Source organism: Pelecanus crispus, chromosome 10, assembly GCF_030463565.1.
Source record: "Pelecanus crispus isolate bPelCri1 chromosome 10, bPelCri1.pri, whole genome shotgun sequence".
Taxonomy (NCBI): Eukaryota; Metazoa; Chordata; class Aves; order Pelecaniformes; family Pelecanidae; genus Pelecanus; species Pelecanus crispus.
In genome coordinates, this window is record NC_134652.1 from 21,955,504 (window position 1) to 21,972,535 (window position 17,032).

Genomic DNA, 17,032 nt, shown 5'->3' on the forward strand with positions numbered 1-17,032 from the left:
TAACCTCGGTCCCCCTCTCGCAGCAGCCTTTCCCACCTCGGTATCCCGGAACAGGAAAGTCCCGGTTCAGCTCTCCCCCATAAGATCCTGTCTCCCCCCCTCCCGCTCCCCTCCCTCTGCCCCTTCCTGCCTCTGGCCCTTGCGAGCGGAGCCGCTTCCTCCGTGCGGGACGGGGCTGAGCCGCTGGGGCAGCCGCCGCGGCGGCGGGGCATGGGGACGGGGCTCTGCGGACCATCCGGCCGGGCGCAGCCCCCAGCCCTGAGCCAGCAGTCCGGTGCCCGGCGGGCACGGCTGCCTTGAGCACGCAGGGTTGAGCCGAGATCCTGAAGTTAGTGGTATTTTTTTCCCTCTTTTTTCCGCCCCCCCCCCCCCCCCCCCCCCCCTTCCCTTGGTGCTTCCGAAGAGCCCGTAAGGTCTGCAGCGAGAGAGACTGGGGGAGGAGGAAGAATTAAGGAAGGGAAAAGATGGCGAGTTGCAGGAGCAGCGTGGAGAAAGCAGCGTTTTTGTGCTGCTTCTTGCTGGCAATGGGGAGCCTAACCTCCTGCGCCCGGCCGGAGGAGGAGGAAGAGCAAGAAGAGCAGCGCTCCTGTCACGGTGCCTTTGATCTCTACTTCGTCCTGGATAAGTAAGTGACAGTCGCATTTAAAAACGTTTATTCACCCTTCAGTGCCTCCTTGCAGCAGCAGGGACGTTGTTTCCCCTGTCTCTCCGGGTGCCTTCCCGCACCTCCCCTGGTGCCAAACATGATGTATGGGGCAGAATCATTATTTTTGTTCCCCAAAACTCGCACATTTCCCAGACGGAGCATTTAGGGGAGCACTGTGCTTTTTCCTGGGTTACTTGCACATGTAAACCTGGGAAATCAGGTCACCTTCAAGTTGTGGCGCGTGGGCTGTGAGCGTTGGATTTGAGGGGATGTTGGTCAGTGTCCCCAGCACTCCTGGAGTTCGGTGTCAAGACTCAGGCTAAGCACCGAGATGTCACCTGTGGGATTTAGCAGCGTCCAGGGCTGTGCAGACCTACCTAAAGTTAAGACTAGACTGCTTTATGTAGTGGTTGCTTTTTTACAGACTGACTGTAAGGTTTTATAAAACTTGTTTTTGCTCAACTTCTTTGGAATTGTCTAAACCTGTGTTTGAGTTACATCTGTTAAAATAGGTTGGCAAATATTTTTCTTTAATAGCATGTTAGCCCAATTTAGGTATGGCCAGAGGGTATGATTAAGCTCACATTCATAGGCATGTTACAGCAAGCACTAGCAAAGTGAGTGGTAAACTGGTGCACCCACAGGTGTTCTTCAGAAGGCACAAATTTCTGTTTCTCCTGGTGCACTGCTCCAGCTTGACAGCCAAGGGTTAAGCCCAAGGAATAAATGTTAGTCTCCCACATACACTCAGTGTGATGGTTGTGTTACCTCATACATCCTGGGTTACATATGTGACATGGTATTATGAAAGACTGAAGCCTTTCTCTGTGATTCTTGACCGTAAACCACGTATGAAGGCTGCATTGTGCTGTTTCCTGGTTGGGAGAACTGTTCAGTCCGTCAGGCCTTCTGCACAGCCTGCGTGAGGCAAAAAACCACCATCACTCAGGAGCCAGTATATTCCCATATTCAAGAAGAAGAAAAAAAAGTGTCATTAAGTCATAATTCTGGTTTTAGAGCAAAAGGATCTGAAGACCAATGGCATTCTTCCTTTCTAAAACATACACTAGCGCATCATGTGGTCATTGTTTTGTTTTCTTTCACTAAGAACTTATTCCTGAAGTAACCTGTGTGCCTAGAAAGAGCTCGGGGGGGGGTGGTGGGGGAGGGCGGCTAGTGTTAGTTCTCAAACTCATTCTCGCCAGGCTTTCAAGAAGTAAGTGGTACAGCTGTTATACTCACTTCCCATATTGAATTCCCTGTAACAATAAATGTCAGTGATTGCAGTATGGGCTCTCTCTGTGATGTGATATCTGTCTTCCACATTGCGATTTCCTTCTCTAAAATGGCATGGTGTACCCCTAGCAAACACCACACTGTGCTCCTATGCTACTTTTCATCTGTAGCTCAGAAAGCACTTTCCTGGTGTGATCGCTGTTGTCACTCATGTTGTATTTGGGGAAATCAAGGCAGAGAAGAGAGTGATTTGCTCAGTTACTGATATGTCAAGCAACAGAAAGTTGGTTGTGTAAGCAAGTTCTTCAGCATTATGGATGTGAAATCACACGTTTTTTTCTAGCAGGCTACATACAGGTCTTGTATCTTGGCTCGGGTGCTCTCTACTTGGTATGTTGGTCCACTGGAGACTGGATCTGATTATGGTTGAAGTAAAAGTCATGCACTTTGGTTCAGTGGGGAAATTCTCTTTGGCTTTAGTTGTAAACTGAGTCTTTATAACCTTTGAGAGGCTGAAAGAGGAACTCTGATAAAAAGCTGCAGTAAAAGTTACTTGGGCCCCTGGGTGGTTTTAGAATCCATTCCTGCTCCTACCAAGTCAGTGGCAATGTGGTGGCACAGCTGCTTTTGGCCTGAGTGAGATTGCATTGCAACCCGTATGGGTAATATTAGAGTGCCAGATCTGAGGACCCGTAGGTCCCATGCTGCCTTCCTGCTGTAACCAAATGCATGGGGAAGGAGCTGGCTGAGGGGGTGTTTAGTCCCAGCTGTATTTTGTGACATCTGGCACAGCACAGGAAGCTTTATGGAGGCAGGGAGGATTCACTGAATGGATAGATTCTGGATCTTAAGCTAGTTCATCAGGAAGGAGCTAGATAATCCATTACTGCTGAGAACGGTCAGGGTATTCCCGGTAGAGAGAAGGCAGGAAGCCAGTTAGAAGCAGCTGGTCAAATCTGAAAATACAGTGGACACATGCTTTTTTAGAGTTGGATTCATGCTGATACATACCTGGGAAGAACTCTGGCTCTAACTTACAATGGGAGAATCCCCAGAAAGACCCAGCCCTATACACCACAGAGTATCCCCACATGGCCTGGGGATTGCCTCCCTTCGTTTGTGCCTTGCCAGTCTGGAGTTAGATGCATTCAGTCTTAATTAGCTGTCTAACAATGGGATTGAAGCATTGGCTCTGTGAAAACTCAGGCTTTAATCCTGCGACCCTGTGGCGTGCTCTTTAGCTGAATGACAGGCCCTGTCTCTGAAGTCAGCCTGGGTGAACCAAAATGACTTTAAATCTGCTTTGCTTAGGTTCCCCATAAAAGATGTAATTTCACATCAGTAGGAGGCAAATTGGAAGAAGACAACAAACCTTCCTCCTTATGCATGTAAGCACTGTGTGTTACTGCGATGACTTTATTGGGGCATGATTTTTCCTTTTCTTTCTGCCAGGCAAAGTCTGTGGGGATTTAATCCTGCAGGCAACAACAATCAGATGGGAAAGATCATCTGCTGGTGAAGTTATTGGTATAATATATATGCTGCCAATTAGAAAAAGAAACTCACTGGTTTCTTACAGTTTTTCTCTGCCTGTAGTTGATTGCAGCCCTTTATGCCAACTCCATGGGATAGGCAAGATCAGAGCAGTGGAACTAAGCCTTGGATGTCCAAGAAGCTGGTGTGGTGAAAGGTAAAAGCAGCATGTGTGGGAGGGAGGCCTGCCACCATCCTCCTCAGGATTGTCTGACCGCGCCAGAGCCCCATTAGGACTGCCTTGTCTCTGGGGATGCTTAAATGAATAAATCTCTTGAAGCTACAAGAACTGGACTGCTGGCTGCAGACGGTTGCCTAGAGTCTGCAGTCTTGTGCTGTATGCCATACTTTATGAGTTATGCAGGCTTGAGCTTAATCGGAGGTGTAGTGGAAGACTTTAAAGTATCATACTGAAGCGGCAGAAAATTTTCTGTTTGCAGCTAAGTCACTCCCCCTGCACGAGGTAGGGCAGTATGCGGTGCAGTTGGCATACCTATCTCTCCTATGGCATGTGGTAAGATCAAGCCACATGTGATATCAAAGATCTTATGTTTACATTTAAACAAGCGTAGCTCTTAAGCCCAACATAATAGATAGCTGAGTACTGCTCACTTGCTTTGGTTGTCCAGGTGCATAAAGAACTTGTTTCAGACCCATCCCAAACTGTTGAGGTCAGGTCCTTTTAGGGATTTGATTGCTTGGCTGTTCAGGCCTTGTAGTGACATCTTCATGCTTGAGTATGTAAAAAAAATTTTTTTCATCCCTGCCTTGCTGTTAACATCCAGCTGTTGTTTGTAATCATATTGAAATGCACTTGCACAGCAGAAAGGATGACTGACCTCTAGTGTTTTCTAATTATAATAGTGCCTGGTAGCATCATTATGCTTGCTTGTTACTGCAACAAATAGAAACCCTTTTAAAATAAGGACTTAACTGCCATAAATATGTGCTCCTGGCGATGCTTGACATGGCAAATCTGAGCTGCAGAGCTGTCTGTATTTTGTATTTACCAAGTATGAAGAAATTTTTTTTATTATTTTTGACTGTAGGACAGGATGGGAAATGGGGAGGAAAAAGAACATGAGGTAGTTGAAAGTATTTTCTCATTTTTCCTGCTGGGATGTTTGCAAAGAAATTGTTTGGATTTTGAGGAAAAATGAGCTGCACAGCCTTGGGAAAACGTTTTCTTTTTTCCCACAGCACAGACGATGGCAGTGCAAATGTCTTGAGTAAGGCCCTGGCTGATTTACTTTTAGAGCAGTGATTCAAACTCTTTTTCGGGGGCTCACCTAACTACCCCTCTCCACTCCTTCCCCCTGAACTTCTGGGTAGTCCCTCTTCATGGTACTCCTGTCTTTTGGCCCCACAACAATATTGCCTTTCATGTCAGTTTTGCTTGGTCTCCTGTCCTCCCAAGAGCATCCCTGTCAACGGCAGCTTTGGTAAAGACATCAGTACGATGTAGCCAGTCAAGGCTTCTCGCTTGTAATCCATTTTCCAGCTGCCTCCCTTTAAATTTGGTAAACCTCACTCCAGAGGTGAATGTCACTGGTAGGGAGCTGGTGGGGAAGAGCACAACCTCTGATCAGATGGGAAACTAGCTGCCCTGTCCCATCTCCTTCCTCATTTTGGCTTTTGGGTCTGTGCCCATGCCCCCCCCCCCATGCACCTCCCCTTGAAAAGCCAGCTTTGTGGAGGTGTCGGGTGGGAAACAGGCTGATACCTCAGGCAAGCCAAAAAGCCATCAGAACAAAAGGCCTGTCCGTAGCTGCTATTCTGTGCTAGCTTTTATCATTTTAAGGCAACTATAGTGAATTGCCGATCTCCACATACCTTGTTTTTTCACAATATATTTTAAGCAAGCAAAAGAGTTGGGTAAACACATTCTGTGTCCCCCTTCCCCCTTCCGCATGATTTCCTTGCCAGTGGTTTGAATTAATTTAGCACTCATGAATTGCTAGTGAGAGCAAGTATTTGTGGCCTTAGGCTCTCACTGTAGCCCTCTGCCTTTCTTTGTGCATCCACATAGTCCCAGTCCAAGAGTGTTAGGATGGAGCTGGACCTGTGGGAACTTCTGCAGCTTCTCTCTCCATGCTTTCTTGGTCCGATGCCATTCTGTGTGTTGGTTTTACACGGTGTATGAGAAGAGTGTGGCTAGCAACATTGTGGGTGGAAATTGGACTGCTGGCGGAGTGCCTGAACACATGTTCTGACACCTAATTTAATTGCATTTGAAAATCTTGTATTGACTGACTTAAAACACTGCTAAATTCCCTTTTCTGTTAGCAAGCATATGTACTGCAGCCGGACTTCATCGGAACATGTAGGACCTGATGCAGGTCAACTGCCTATTGAGACTGAGGGGACTTGCTGTCTGAATAAAAGTATCGGCTTTGTTCCTTAGATGCCATTGATTACAAACACATATATTTAAAAATGGTTGCATCTATCTGTCTTCCTCCCTTTCTGTCTGACTTCCCCCCACCTTATAATGTAACCACATCATCTACGTGACACCTCTCATACTCTCCAGCTGTCCAAAAGCAATATCTTTATTGTTTTCAAAACATAATCTGTTGGTATTTTGCCTTTGTATCTTTCTTTGTTGTGGTTATATCGCAGCCAGTGCTGTGATTCTCTTACAACCAGGTATAATTGCTTGGAATGTTCCAAAGCAAATTTTTATTCGGCTTCAGACATACCTATGTTATTGGAACCAGGTTTTATTTGTTTGTATTTTGTCTGATATTATTCTGCCAGATTTGCCTTTTGGCAGGAAAAAAATATTCAGGAAAACCAATTCTCTTCCCCTCTGCCCCAAGAAAAGAAATATTTATAAAACACAAGGCAAAGCTAATGGGTAGTGGTTATTTGACGTAAAACATGTACAGTTAATAGGAAGAAAAAGCCACGGCAGCTTGTCATTTGCAGTCTATTTATGCATGTAACTAAATCTGATTTATTTGGGGCTTGAGCCAAGGAAGTAAACCGTAAGATTCCCACTGACCTAGGATTTTGGTTTGTGTGTGCTCAGTGATTGAGAATTTCATTACTTTTGTCTGAGCTTGCAGGCCAAACGCTGGTGTGAATTGCAGCTTGAGTTTGTATGAGGTGTAGTAGGACTGAACGTACTGCACTGACTCCTGTGAGTTATTGACAGTGCAAGAGCTGTATCTCCCTGCTCCCCGTTATCATTTGCACCTTGTTAAGAGTATTGACTGGGATTGAGGACCAGGATGCTGACAGCGGGTCTTCCAGGCCTGGTGCTGCTCAGAGCAGCTCTGGAGCTTTACAGGGAGGTCTGAAGCAGTTGGATGCAGTCTGAGCCTGGCTTCTGAATTTCACTTCGTGCTCTTTTGGTAGCTGGGTATGTGGCAAGAGCTATAGCACCAGGTAGATAGTGTTTGTGGATTAGATGGATTACTGTAGGAGCAATGGGCAATGTTTTGAGGGCTGACTTATAGAAGTCAGTAATGTTGCTGCAGATTTTCTCAGTAGTTTTACAGGAGAAAAGCTCTATAAAATTAATGGTTTTGGTCATGAAACCTTTTGGATTCAAATACTTCGTGTCTTGTGCTCGGGGTGCTGGCCTAGGACTAAGAAATCCATTGTCCAGTCATTTCTCTTCGTCTTCCTTTCCCCATTCCAGCCCTTGTTTTAGCCCTCACTTCAAAGTACTTGTAACATTAATGGATGTCTCAGAATGGCTGTCTCTGCCAGTGTTTCTAATTGCCTTTGGAGCAGATAATATAAACTAGTCCCTCCTTGCCTGGATGAATCACCCAGTCAAGCTCCCTTCCATGCTTGCAAGAAGCATTGTTTGGGAAAGGAGGATTCTTGTCACTTTGAATGCTCTGCTGGCTCAGAAGGGAGCAGAGGGGTGGATGAACCCTTGTCTGAAACCACAACAAACTAGATGCCCCAGGGTTTGCTTTTATTGCAGAGCTGTTATTAGCTATGTGCAAGAATTCTGTTGCCTACAATGTGGTTGTGGTCACAAAGAGCTCTCCAAATAACAACAACAAAGTGCCATGTCTCTGAGCAATGGGCCATATACAGGGCCACCATTAGCTCGAGGGGGTAGAGACTTACAGGGACCTGCAGTCTCAATGGGTGTTGTACTCCCCTGACAGGCTACTCAGACTGAACCCAGCATCAGTAATAATGGGTCTGTTTCTTGCTCCAGGGTCTCTGGAATTGCTGCCTTCGGCTAATCTGTAACAGAGACAAATGGGCATGGGGGCGGGGGGGGGAGTAGGACAAGGGGTAGCTCTGTGTCTTCAAGAGGTTTCACTCTCTCATTTTCAGCAGGGAGGAAAGGCTTTGGGTCCTGCTGCCTTCTCTCTGTGTACACGTGGTAATAAAAATATTTACTGTTTGGGTAGTGCTGGGGTATTAACTTTCACTGCTAAGCTGCAGGTCTGATGTATATTGCACCGGGTTGAGCTGTATAGGCTTCTGACAGTGAATTTAGCTGTAACTGAATCACACATATCCTAGGACAGACACCTTACAACTCACCCTCCTGGTTTTTGCCTGAAGTAACTGGGCTGAAAGTGGCACCTTGTATGCCAGGGTTGTGCTGCTTGATTTCTCTGGGCTTCAGCTTCCACTGCCCCTGGGAGCCTGTTAGGAAAGAGGAGGAGGTTTCCAGCCTGTCTCGTGCTTTGTTGTCTTCTCAAACAGCAGTGAAATGCCACAGATTGAGGCAGATCTGTGACTAATGTGCTCGCAGTTTTTATACTGACAGAGAGCTCAGCTAAGCTAGAAGGAGTCACTCCAAAGTAAGCAGGAGCAGAATCAAGCCTTGCAATCATATCGCTTCCTTCCACCCCCAGAAATACTCACTGACCTTCTCTTTTCCCCTCCCATCAACCGGTAGCAATGTGAAATTCAGGAAAACTACAGAAGTAGGAGCTGCAGCAGCAGCTGCTCCTCCGAGCTGAGTCCTGATGAGGCCGGGAGCGCATTCCTTCCTATGTTGTGGTTTGCTGACTCTTCTCTTTGTCCCGTGTGTAATGGGAACAGAGCTCGTGGAGCAGGGAGCACGCTCGCAACAAATGGCTCCTGTGAGTTTTTTCACTTTGGGCATAATTCTGATCCCAACTGCGTAGGTATGAACCTGGGGAAGTTCTGCTGTTTCTCTGGACCTGCTCCAGGTTCACCCCAGCAGAACCAGCAGCAGAAACAGGCCCTGAAATATTTTCTGCGGCGTTCCGGCTACCCGCAGCAGCTGTTTATTGCTTTGCATTTTCCTTCGCCCTGAGAATGATGTAACCTCTGAGGGCTGAAACCTCACCAATCCCGCTTGACTCCGAAAGGCACACGAACTGCTTGTAAGCTGTGGGTCACTAACCACAGAGGTCTTTGGCTTGTGGGGCTTGGTACTTTGCAGAGAACATCGGGCTCACTGGGCTTCTTCAGTGTGGAGAGTGCAGGGAGGAAGCCCGGGGGCTCGGCTGGGTGACAGTGGCCACTTTGAGGTGAGGAGTTGAACCAGGTAACTGATGACCTGAAGAGCAGGGAATCTCTAAGACATGAGCCAACAGGATAGGTCTGGCTGTAACATTGTCTTTCTGTGCAGACAGCCACAGCGCTGGCGTGGTGGATCCACTGGTACAGACGTCCACAGCAGGATATGTAGGCTTCACTGCCTGCATCGCATCCCCATGGCTTCTCCCAGTTACTGATGAGGGTAGATGAGTATGTGTCTCGCACCCAGTGATTTTTCTGCACAGTGCTGCTCTTTCTTGTGTTTCGTTTATTCTTTCCTCGTTATTTAGAAGTCTTCACAGTTCCTCTGAAATCTTACATGAGTGTATCATTGATGGCCAAACAGGTGAGGCAAGGAATCTGTGGTTATTTACTGATGGCAATTTGAGACAACATGCTGGCTTTGTCTGAGGCTCCTGTTAGCACAGCTATGCTGATTCAGGAGCTGTTTGCTCTTAGTTATTGTAAGGTTCTAAGGGAAACAACAAAAGCACTGAAACAGCTGTAAAAATCATGCTGTGTGCATGTCCAAGAACAACCTGTTGTGTAAAGCATCACTGAAAGACCTTGTGCTTTCTCTAGGCTCAGTAACTGTGGAGTTAAAAATGAGCATGGCTTTCAAGCATTGGCCATGGTCAGAAAGGAGCGTAAGAGTATGCTTGGAGCCTCCCACTTGCCATGGGAAACCAAGGCAAAAGCCTCCTAGTCTGATCTAGCCATGAGGGGCAGCAAGTTAGTTTATGCTGCCAGCAAAAGTGATTCTGCAGTGTGAAAGATAAGATCCCAAAAGCAGTGAAATGTCTCAATATTTTCAGTAGTGTTGGGCACCTTCTCTTTGTCAATATTGGGAGTAATATTTGGCAGCATTTGGCAACTTTGTATATAGTTTAGCAAACATCTTACTGTTGTAAATTTTTGTTTAATCTGCCATTAAAACTGCCGTTGCTGGTTTTGTGGGTTCGGGCCTCTGGGGCAACAGATGAAACTATATCAGGACAAACCCCAGAAGCCTCCAAAACATACATATATATGTGTGTTTCATATATGAAACAGGAAATAAATAGACTTCACAAACAGGGATATTTAGAGGTGAGTTTGGGGTGGAAGGGTGGGAAATAAGGTTCTTCTGTAAGCCAGGCCACCCCCACTGGTGTTCATGAGGGGTTTGAAGTGACCACCATTGGTGGCACTTGGGTGCCACTTGCAGTGGGAGGTGACCCACCTGGTCTTTAGAGCGATGTGGTGGGGAAAGTTGTTAAGTGCTGACCACTTCACTGGTACTCTTTATATGAGATTTTAAACTAGTACAATTTTCTTGCTAGTATGGCTTGTCTGGCTTGCTTGTCTGGCCTTGACACCTCCCAGCTGACAAGCACCGTGTAGGTGCAGAATTCCTCCTAGGGGAGAAGGAGACCCGCCACCATGTTGAAGTTCCTCTGCTCAACAGGGTTGTAGCTCAGTGATGTGCTCTGAGAGCACAGTCTGCTTCCTGTGAGGGCTAGCCCACAACAGACACCTCCCTAGCTTTTGAGAGGCGGGAGGGAATCTATAGATTTATTACAGCCAATTCCAGTCATTCTTAGTCTCCCTGGCTGTACCCTCTCCAAGAAGGGGTGTTTCATTACAGTCAGAGTACATGGAAGTGCACAGTATTATCTGTGCATTGTCGCTCTAAAAGTCTTCATGTTTTTCCACCATTAGTGGCTTATGATTTTCTTGAGTTTTCAGTGTCTAGGCTATTTTGCCAAGCTGTTCTTTGCCTGAGGTGTAGATTAAAAAAAAGGGGGGGGGGGGGCAGGGGGAGTAATGCTGACAGTCCTAAGAAGGTACTGGAAATGATGATTTATTGCTGTTATAAAGAAAATTCGTTGCTACTTTCTTTTTTGGATTGCATCAGTGCCTCTGCAGCTGGCAGTAGAAACTTGATACCTCATCCAAAATAGGTCAGCCTTTTCCAAGTAAGAAACTGTGGCTATTCTATGTAGGGAAGTGACTCCATTGGGAAGTACAGGAATTGGATTTAAGAGAGATGGCAAGCTCAGAATGAAACTGAAATGTCAACTCCAGAGGGGAAAGAATTAAAAAAACCAAACAACCAAAAACCTAAACCTGGGAGCTGTAAATGCATCTTGCATAGATTAAAGGAAAATCCGTTGGAGTTTAGCATGCTTAGAGATTTAGTGTATGACTTTCAGAATTATAGGTGTTGGACTGCCTCAGCTCCCTTCCGGAAAAGCAGTGCCTGAAGTACATACCTCCCATCGGCATGGATTATTTTTTAATGATGTGAAAAGGGCTCACTTACTAATAGTGCCAGCACCTTTCATCGGTGCTGTTCACGAATAATCATGTCTCATCAGTTGCCTAGCACATATAAATTGGAGACTGCAGAGGATCCAGATCCTTGGTTCGAGCAGTCACTGGTGCTTTGTTGCCCTCCGTCCGTGCCTGGCAATTTCTTTGTTCTTTGATAACCAGTTTGTTCGGTGAATGAATCACCAGTTTTCCAGAAGAGCAGTGTGAAAGCACAGGGTTACACAAGCAAGCATGTTCTAGTTTATGTACTTCAGGGGTCTCCTTTCAGTCCTTGGCCTTTATCTTTGTTCTTCGCCTCCACTCCAGCAGCACCGTTGCAGGGCAGGCAGTGCCATATTGTGTGGGCTTCTGTACCCTGATCTGTACCTCGTGTACAGGGACAGAAGTGACTGGCATAGGGTCGCTTGGAAAGCCCATGGTAGAACTGAGAATTGTAACGTGGGATCATTTTCTCCCCTTCTTTTCTTATCCATTTACACAGAAAAATGTCTAACAGCAGTTAGAGGAAACCTACTGCTTTACAGTAGTTATATTTTTGAAATTTTTTTAGTTCTTCTGCGATCCTTCTGTATGTGCTGTTATTTTATTTATGCTTCTGCCTAAGACACATGATACACGAGCTTGCCTGGCAAGGAAGGTGAATGAGCCGTTCTCTCATAAACACCACAGTCCTAAGGGGGGGCTTTTAAAATCATTGACTTCTCATGCTTTGTAGTCTTTTTAAAGGCTTGAAAGTGTATGGCATAGTTCCACATTGTAGCAATAGCCTATCATTGTAGAAATCGCCTATCATTTACTGCAGAGTTGCTGAGAATGTAAGACCAGGCAGAAAAAAGCCAGGGAGTGCCAGTAATGCAGTTTTATATATTGGGAGCAGCAGCATGAATGTGTAAGTTTGTGCATGTAACTAAGTTGCCCAAGTTTTCACATGAAATCTGTAACACAGCCAGGGATTGACTGTCCAGAATGCTAGTCCAGTGAATTAGCTACAAGCACTGCCTTTCCCTTCGGAATTACTTCAAAAGCTTTCTCTCTTGAAACAAACAGTAATTCATGGAAACATTCTCCCACGTGTTCTGGGAGAATAGGAGATCAGTCAAGACTTTCTGTGTGGCTGCAAGGGCAGAGCTGTGTTCTAGGAAAGTAAATAATCTGCTAGCAGATGATCTAGTGAAGTCAAATAAAATTAATTAAACCAGAAGAAAATATTTATATTTCATGTTATAGAAGGAATAGAAACAGATGGAAGAGTTACTGAACTTGTTTTGAAATTGTATGGTAAACCATTTCAGATGTATTTCTACTTCTGAGTCAGTGGGTTTTGTCATGGATGGTTCCTGTCACAGCTTCCAACACAGCGGCTGTAGAAGCCTCAACAGAGTTAGCTGTCTCGCCTCCATAGACCTTTAGGGAAGTTGTGTCCCCTAACCACCTTTGGAGTAGCCCAGGCTTAAAATTCAGAGTGTAACAAGGAATTTCACTGTGAAATAAGATTAATGTAATCAATTATGTTTTGTATGCAGGTCTGGAAGTGTCAGAAATCATTGGACAGAGATTTACTCTTTTGTGGAGAGTCTAGCTGAGAAGTTCATAAGGTAAAGTTTTCTTAAGATGAGATTTTAACCTGCTATAGATATAATTTATTTTTTCATTCACTACTTCTTAGCAAATGAAAATCTGCTGAAGTAATGTGTGTCTGACCTGGATCTGGCTTGTTCTTCTGTTTCAGTCCAATGTTGCGGATGTCTTTCATCGTTTTTTCTTCACGAGGCACTACAGTCATGAAACTAACAGAAAACAGGCAAGCACTCCATCGCTTTCATCCAGAAATACCTTCCATCCCTCCTCTTGGGCAGCGAGTGGCCCCAAAAACAGAATTCAGAGCTCTGTCTCGGTCCTCGGTGTGGCTCCAACTGAAATGAGATCTTTTCCAGTGTTCACAACTGGAAGAGGGCTTAGAAGGCCTTTGGGTCTCCCGTCACCATTTTTTCAGCCTTATAAGAGCAAGGCAGTGCCAGGCTGTCTGTTCTTTCTTGCAGTATTTCAGGGAGAAACTGTGTTTCCAGTCAAGGGTTTGTGTATGTCCTTGCTGTCCTCAGCTACCCAAATAAGGGCAGTTTTTGTGTAAGATCTCTCGGGCCCTGAGTTGATGAGCAAAAGACTGTACGAAAGTCCCACAGTGCCCTTTGGAGTGGCCTGAAGCCCTGAACTTTGTGCCAGCAGCCAGTCATACCCCGTGCTGGAGCACTGCCTTGCCAGGCTATCGCACGCCTCTCCTGGGCTGCCTTCAGACAGCACCCCTGCCAGAGGTGGCTTGCACAGCCAAGCAACAGACTTATTAAGAAAAAGAGAGTCTGAGGCTGCAGCAAAATTCTTGTTGCCACCTTCACAACCAAATCCTCTTTTTTTCTAAAAAAAAAAAAAACCAAACAAAAAAACACCCAAACAAAAAACCCCTGAAAGCAGCAGCAACAACAACAAAAAACCCCAACCCCCAAAAAACCACCATTAAAAAACCCCACCCCAAAAACCCAAACAATTTGGGGTTTAATTCACCTCACACAGAAATCCCTGTCATGGAGGTGTTTCTAAGTGTTTTTCATTTCAGCTTAAAGCCCTTGCTTCTGCTACTGCTTCTGTCTGTGTGAGTGTGCCTCAGTAATACTGTACACCCTATAAACAAGGGGGCTCTGGAGCAGTCTTGAAACAACACCCCCCCTCCATTTTGTACTCCAGGGCCTCATCCAAAGCCAGAAACCCTGACAGGGGTCTTGCATTTCTGCTGGCTCTGCTGAGTTTTGGCTCAGGTCTCCATCTTGTTCCTTGGTGACAGAGCTCAAACTTCCTTACTTCTCCCAGGGGGATTTGCTCTTTGCAAGGTGGAAAGGAGACAGGAACCCTGTGGCAATATGTGGAACATGGTATTAGAATGTTCCCTCTCCAAAACTTCTGTTCTCTGTATGGATCACCGTGTGTGCCTTTTCAGCTCATTTTATACTTTGAAAGGGTAAAAATGTGCTTTTTGCCCTAAGGACACCCCCAGTCCCAGCTCCTGATTTTACCTTTGTCCCACATAGACTCCTGTTTCCTCTGTAATTGGGGTTGTGCTGCCTAAAATGCCCAGTTGCAAAATGCAGCTTAGAGAGGCTCTCGCTATCCTTTTAAAAAAAGGGTGCCCTATAGCATCTGGGGCTGATGTTTGGACTTCCTACATCTTGTCTGTTGAATATCTGTTTTGTGATTTGGCCTTATTTGTGTTCCATTAATAGATGAAAACTTTGCTAAGGATCAGGGTCTCTCAGTGATCAGTGATCAATTAAATTATTAATTTCCCTGAGCAATCCTCTTGGTTAACAGGTATGTGTTTGTGGAGCAAGAAGCTATGCAACAGGGGTCATGGTATCAAGTCTGTCTCTTACCAGGGAGCAGTCTGTGCCCCAGGAATTTTGATCAGTCGCTGGTCTAGGATAGGAAATTCTCATCTGTCCTGTCTTATTCTCTTATCTTTTGGCCTCTGTCTTTATAATGGAAAAGCCCTAATTCCAACTGTCCTGATGATTGAATATGGAGTTTTTACTTGTCCCATTTTCATGACAGGGTCATAAGTTTTTAAATTCTCACTCCATCTGCAGTTTGTCAGAGTTTAATATCTGGCATTTGCTTTAATTCAATCTTATCCTGCTTGACAGTGTACCAGAATGAGGGAGCAGGGACAGAATTGCGCCCTTAAAATGTGTTAGCCCTAACATTGTATCATATGTCTGGTTTTGTGCCCCCATGGGTGTTTGGCTGGAAGATTGGGGGTTTTGAAAAATCTTGGGTTTTCCAATGTTTTAGCTAGTGTGTATGCACTGTGTGCAGTGTATTGACAGGGTGCATAATCTAGCTGTGGTACAGGGATATCTCAACAAAACAAACTTTTATTAAAACTTTCTCCTGTTTTTTCTTATCCCAAGGGAAGCCATAAGACGAGGGCTCGATATTCTTCAGTATGAAGTGCCTGGAGGAGACACATTCATGCATGAAGGATTTAAAAGGGTACACATTGCAGTACCTCCTTTCTTTGATTTATATGTATAAACTTTGTTTTGCTTGCTGCTGCTGTACTTAAGAGCTAACAATGTTCTACACTTCATTGCAGGCAAATGAGCAGATTTACCACGAAACTTATGGAGGTAGGCATTGTATATCACTCATGTTATATACCTGCATTGAAGAGGCAGGGATGATAGTTCTTTATATGACCTGCAGTAAACTCGCCAAGAGAAGTGTTGGAGAAGGAATTGGTGTTACACAATCACTACATTCCATTTTGACTACAGCTCTAATTTTAAATGCATGATTCATGGCTTATTAAGACCAGAGGAGACCAGTATGATCACAGATCTGACCCAGTGCAGAATACAGACCAAAGCATTACAGCCAGAACTGCCTGCCCCACAGCCAGGGGACAGGAATACCCAGGTCTTCCTGTGCCCTTCTGTCCTGATGCACTCAGCCCTGTCTGCCTTGTGTGCCCAAGTCGTCCTTCTCATTAGTGTAGGTATGAATGCAACCAGGTCTTCCTGTGCCCTTCTGTCCTGATGCACTCAGCCCTGTCTGCCTTGTGTGCCCAAGTCGTCCTTCTCGTTAGTGTAGGTATGAATGCAACCAGCTAAGATTTTTGCATCAGTGTGAATGATTTGGGATCAGATTCTGAGTTCCTAAAATGTAAATTTCCACTAAATTTCAAGAGGGAAATGTGGTGTTTGTGGTTTTTGTCTGTGCCAAAAGAAGGCCTAATTAGTTAAACTGAATGCTTCTTGCCTGGTTCGTACCCTCGTGTGAGGTTGTTATCATTTGTGGGCTGATGGTCTCTTTGGAAGATGGAGAAATGGGTCAGTGCCTTTCTAATAAAATAGGCTGTAAGTGTAGAGTCTTCAGCAGCAACTCTGCGTGGCTTCTCAGACACTTTTGCCAGCAAAATCAAGAGTCCTGAAGAGTCCAACTGAAAACTATTTTACCTCTTCATAACATATAGCTAAGAACTAATCAACTATTCTGTAAGTTGATTAGGAAGGAAAAAGGAGTCGATGAGATCTGGATTTATAAGCTAAAATATCAGGCAACAAACAAGTGTTCAAAAGAAAACAAAACAAGGTCTCCAATTTTTCAGCCTTTTTCAAGCATGCTGGGCAGAAAAAACAAGAGGAGTACAGGAATCCGAGCAATTTTTTACCCCCAAGTTGCAGGTCACTTTTTTTTAAGACTTATGTCTGTGTCTGACATGACATGGGAAGGACTGCATGGCATAAGAAACCTGTCAGAACTAATCAGTCTTTAAATTCAGGCAGTATGGGGAAAGACACATGAAATTGTAACAGATTATTTTGCAAAAATAACAAATACTTCCCTGAAAGTAACATGTATGTGTATTAGTTACTTTGCTTAAGAACTGTGGATGCAGAATGGTTGATTGAACCATAGTTTGCACATTAATTTGGTTTAATTTTGTTCATGCGTTACTTTTTTTCAGGTAGCATTGTATTCTGTACTGCATTACATATATAGCTATCCAAAGTCTATGCAACCTTTTCACTTAAGACATTTCATATGCCACCTAAGCTTATCACAAGACATGAATTTTCTCCAATGGACCTGATCTTAAGGTTTTCATATGCTCAGAATTCCTGTGAACTTCACTGACAGCTATTGTTGCTTGAGACGTGTAGGACTGAACCCCCTATAGAAGCACACTTCATGCTATGTTCAGCGGTGTTGCTCTTTGCAAGTCTGCTAGAGGGGAAGGTAGGATGGCAGGAAAGCTCC

At 45.0% G+C, this 17,032-nt stretch overlaps 1 protein-coding gene across 1 annotated transcript in view; it reads left to right on the forward strand.

Moving 5' to 3' along the window:
- Positions 1-464: 464 nt before the first annotated feature.
- The window catches only part of ANTXRL (ANTXR like), a 58,281-nt gene continuing 41,713 nt past the window's right edge, over positions 465-17,032 (forward strand). Inside the window, exons 1-5 of the mRNA XM_009491058.1 lie at positions 465-625; positions 12,748-12,819; positions 12,954-13,025; positions 15,181-15,262; positions 15,366-15,399. Coding sequence (XP_009489333.1) covers positions 465-625; positions 12,748-12,819; positions 12,954-13,025; positions 15,181-15,262; positions 15,366-15,399 — 421 coding nt within the window. The remainder of the gene's footprint in view (positions 626-12,747; positions 12,820-12,953; positions 13,026-15,180; positions 15,263-15,365; positions 15,400-17,032) is intronic.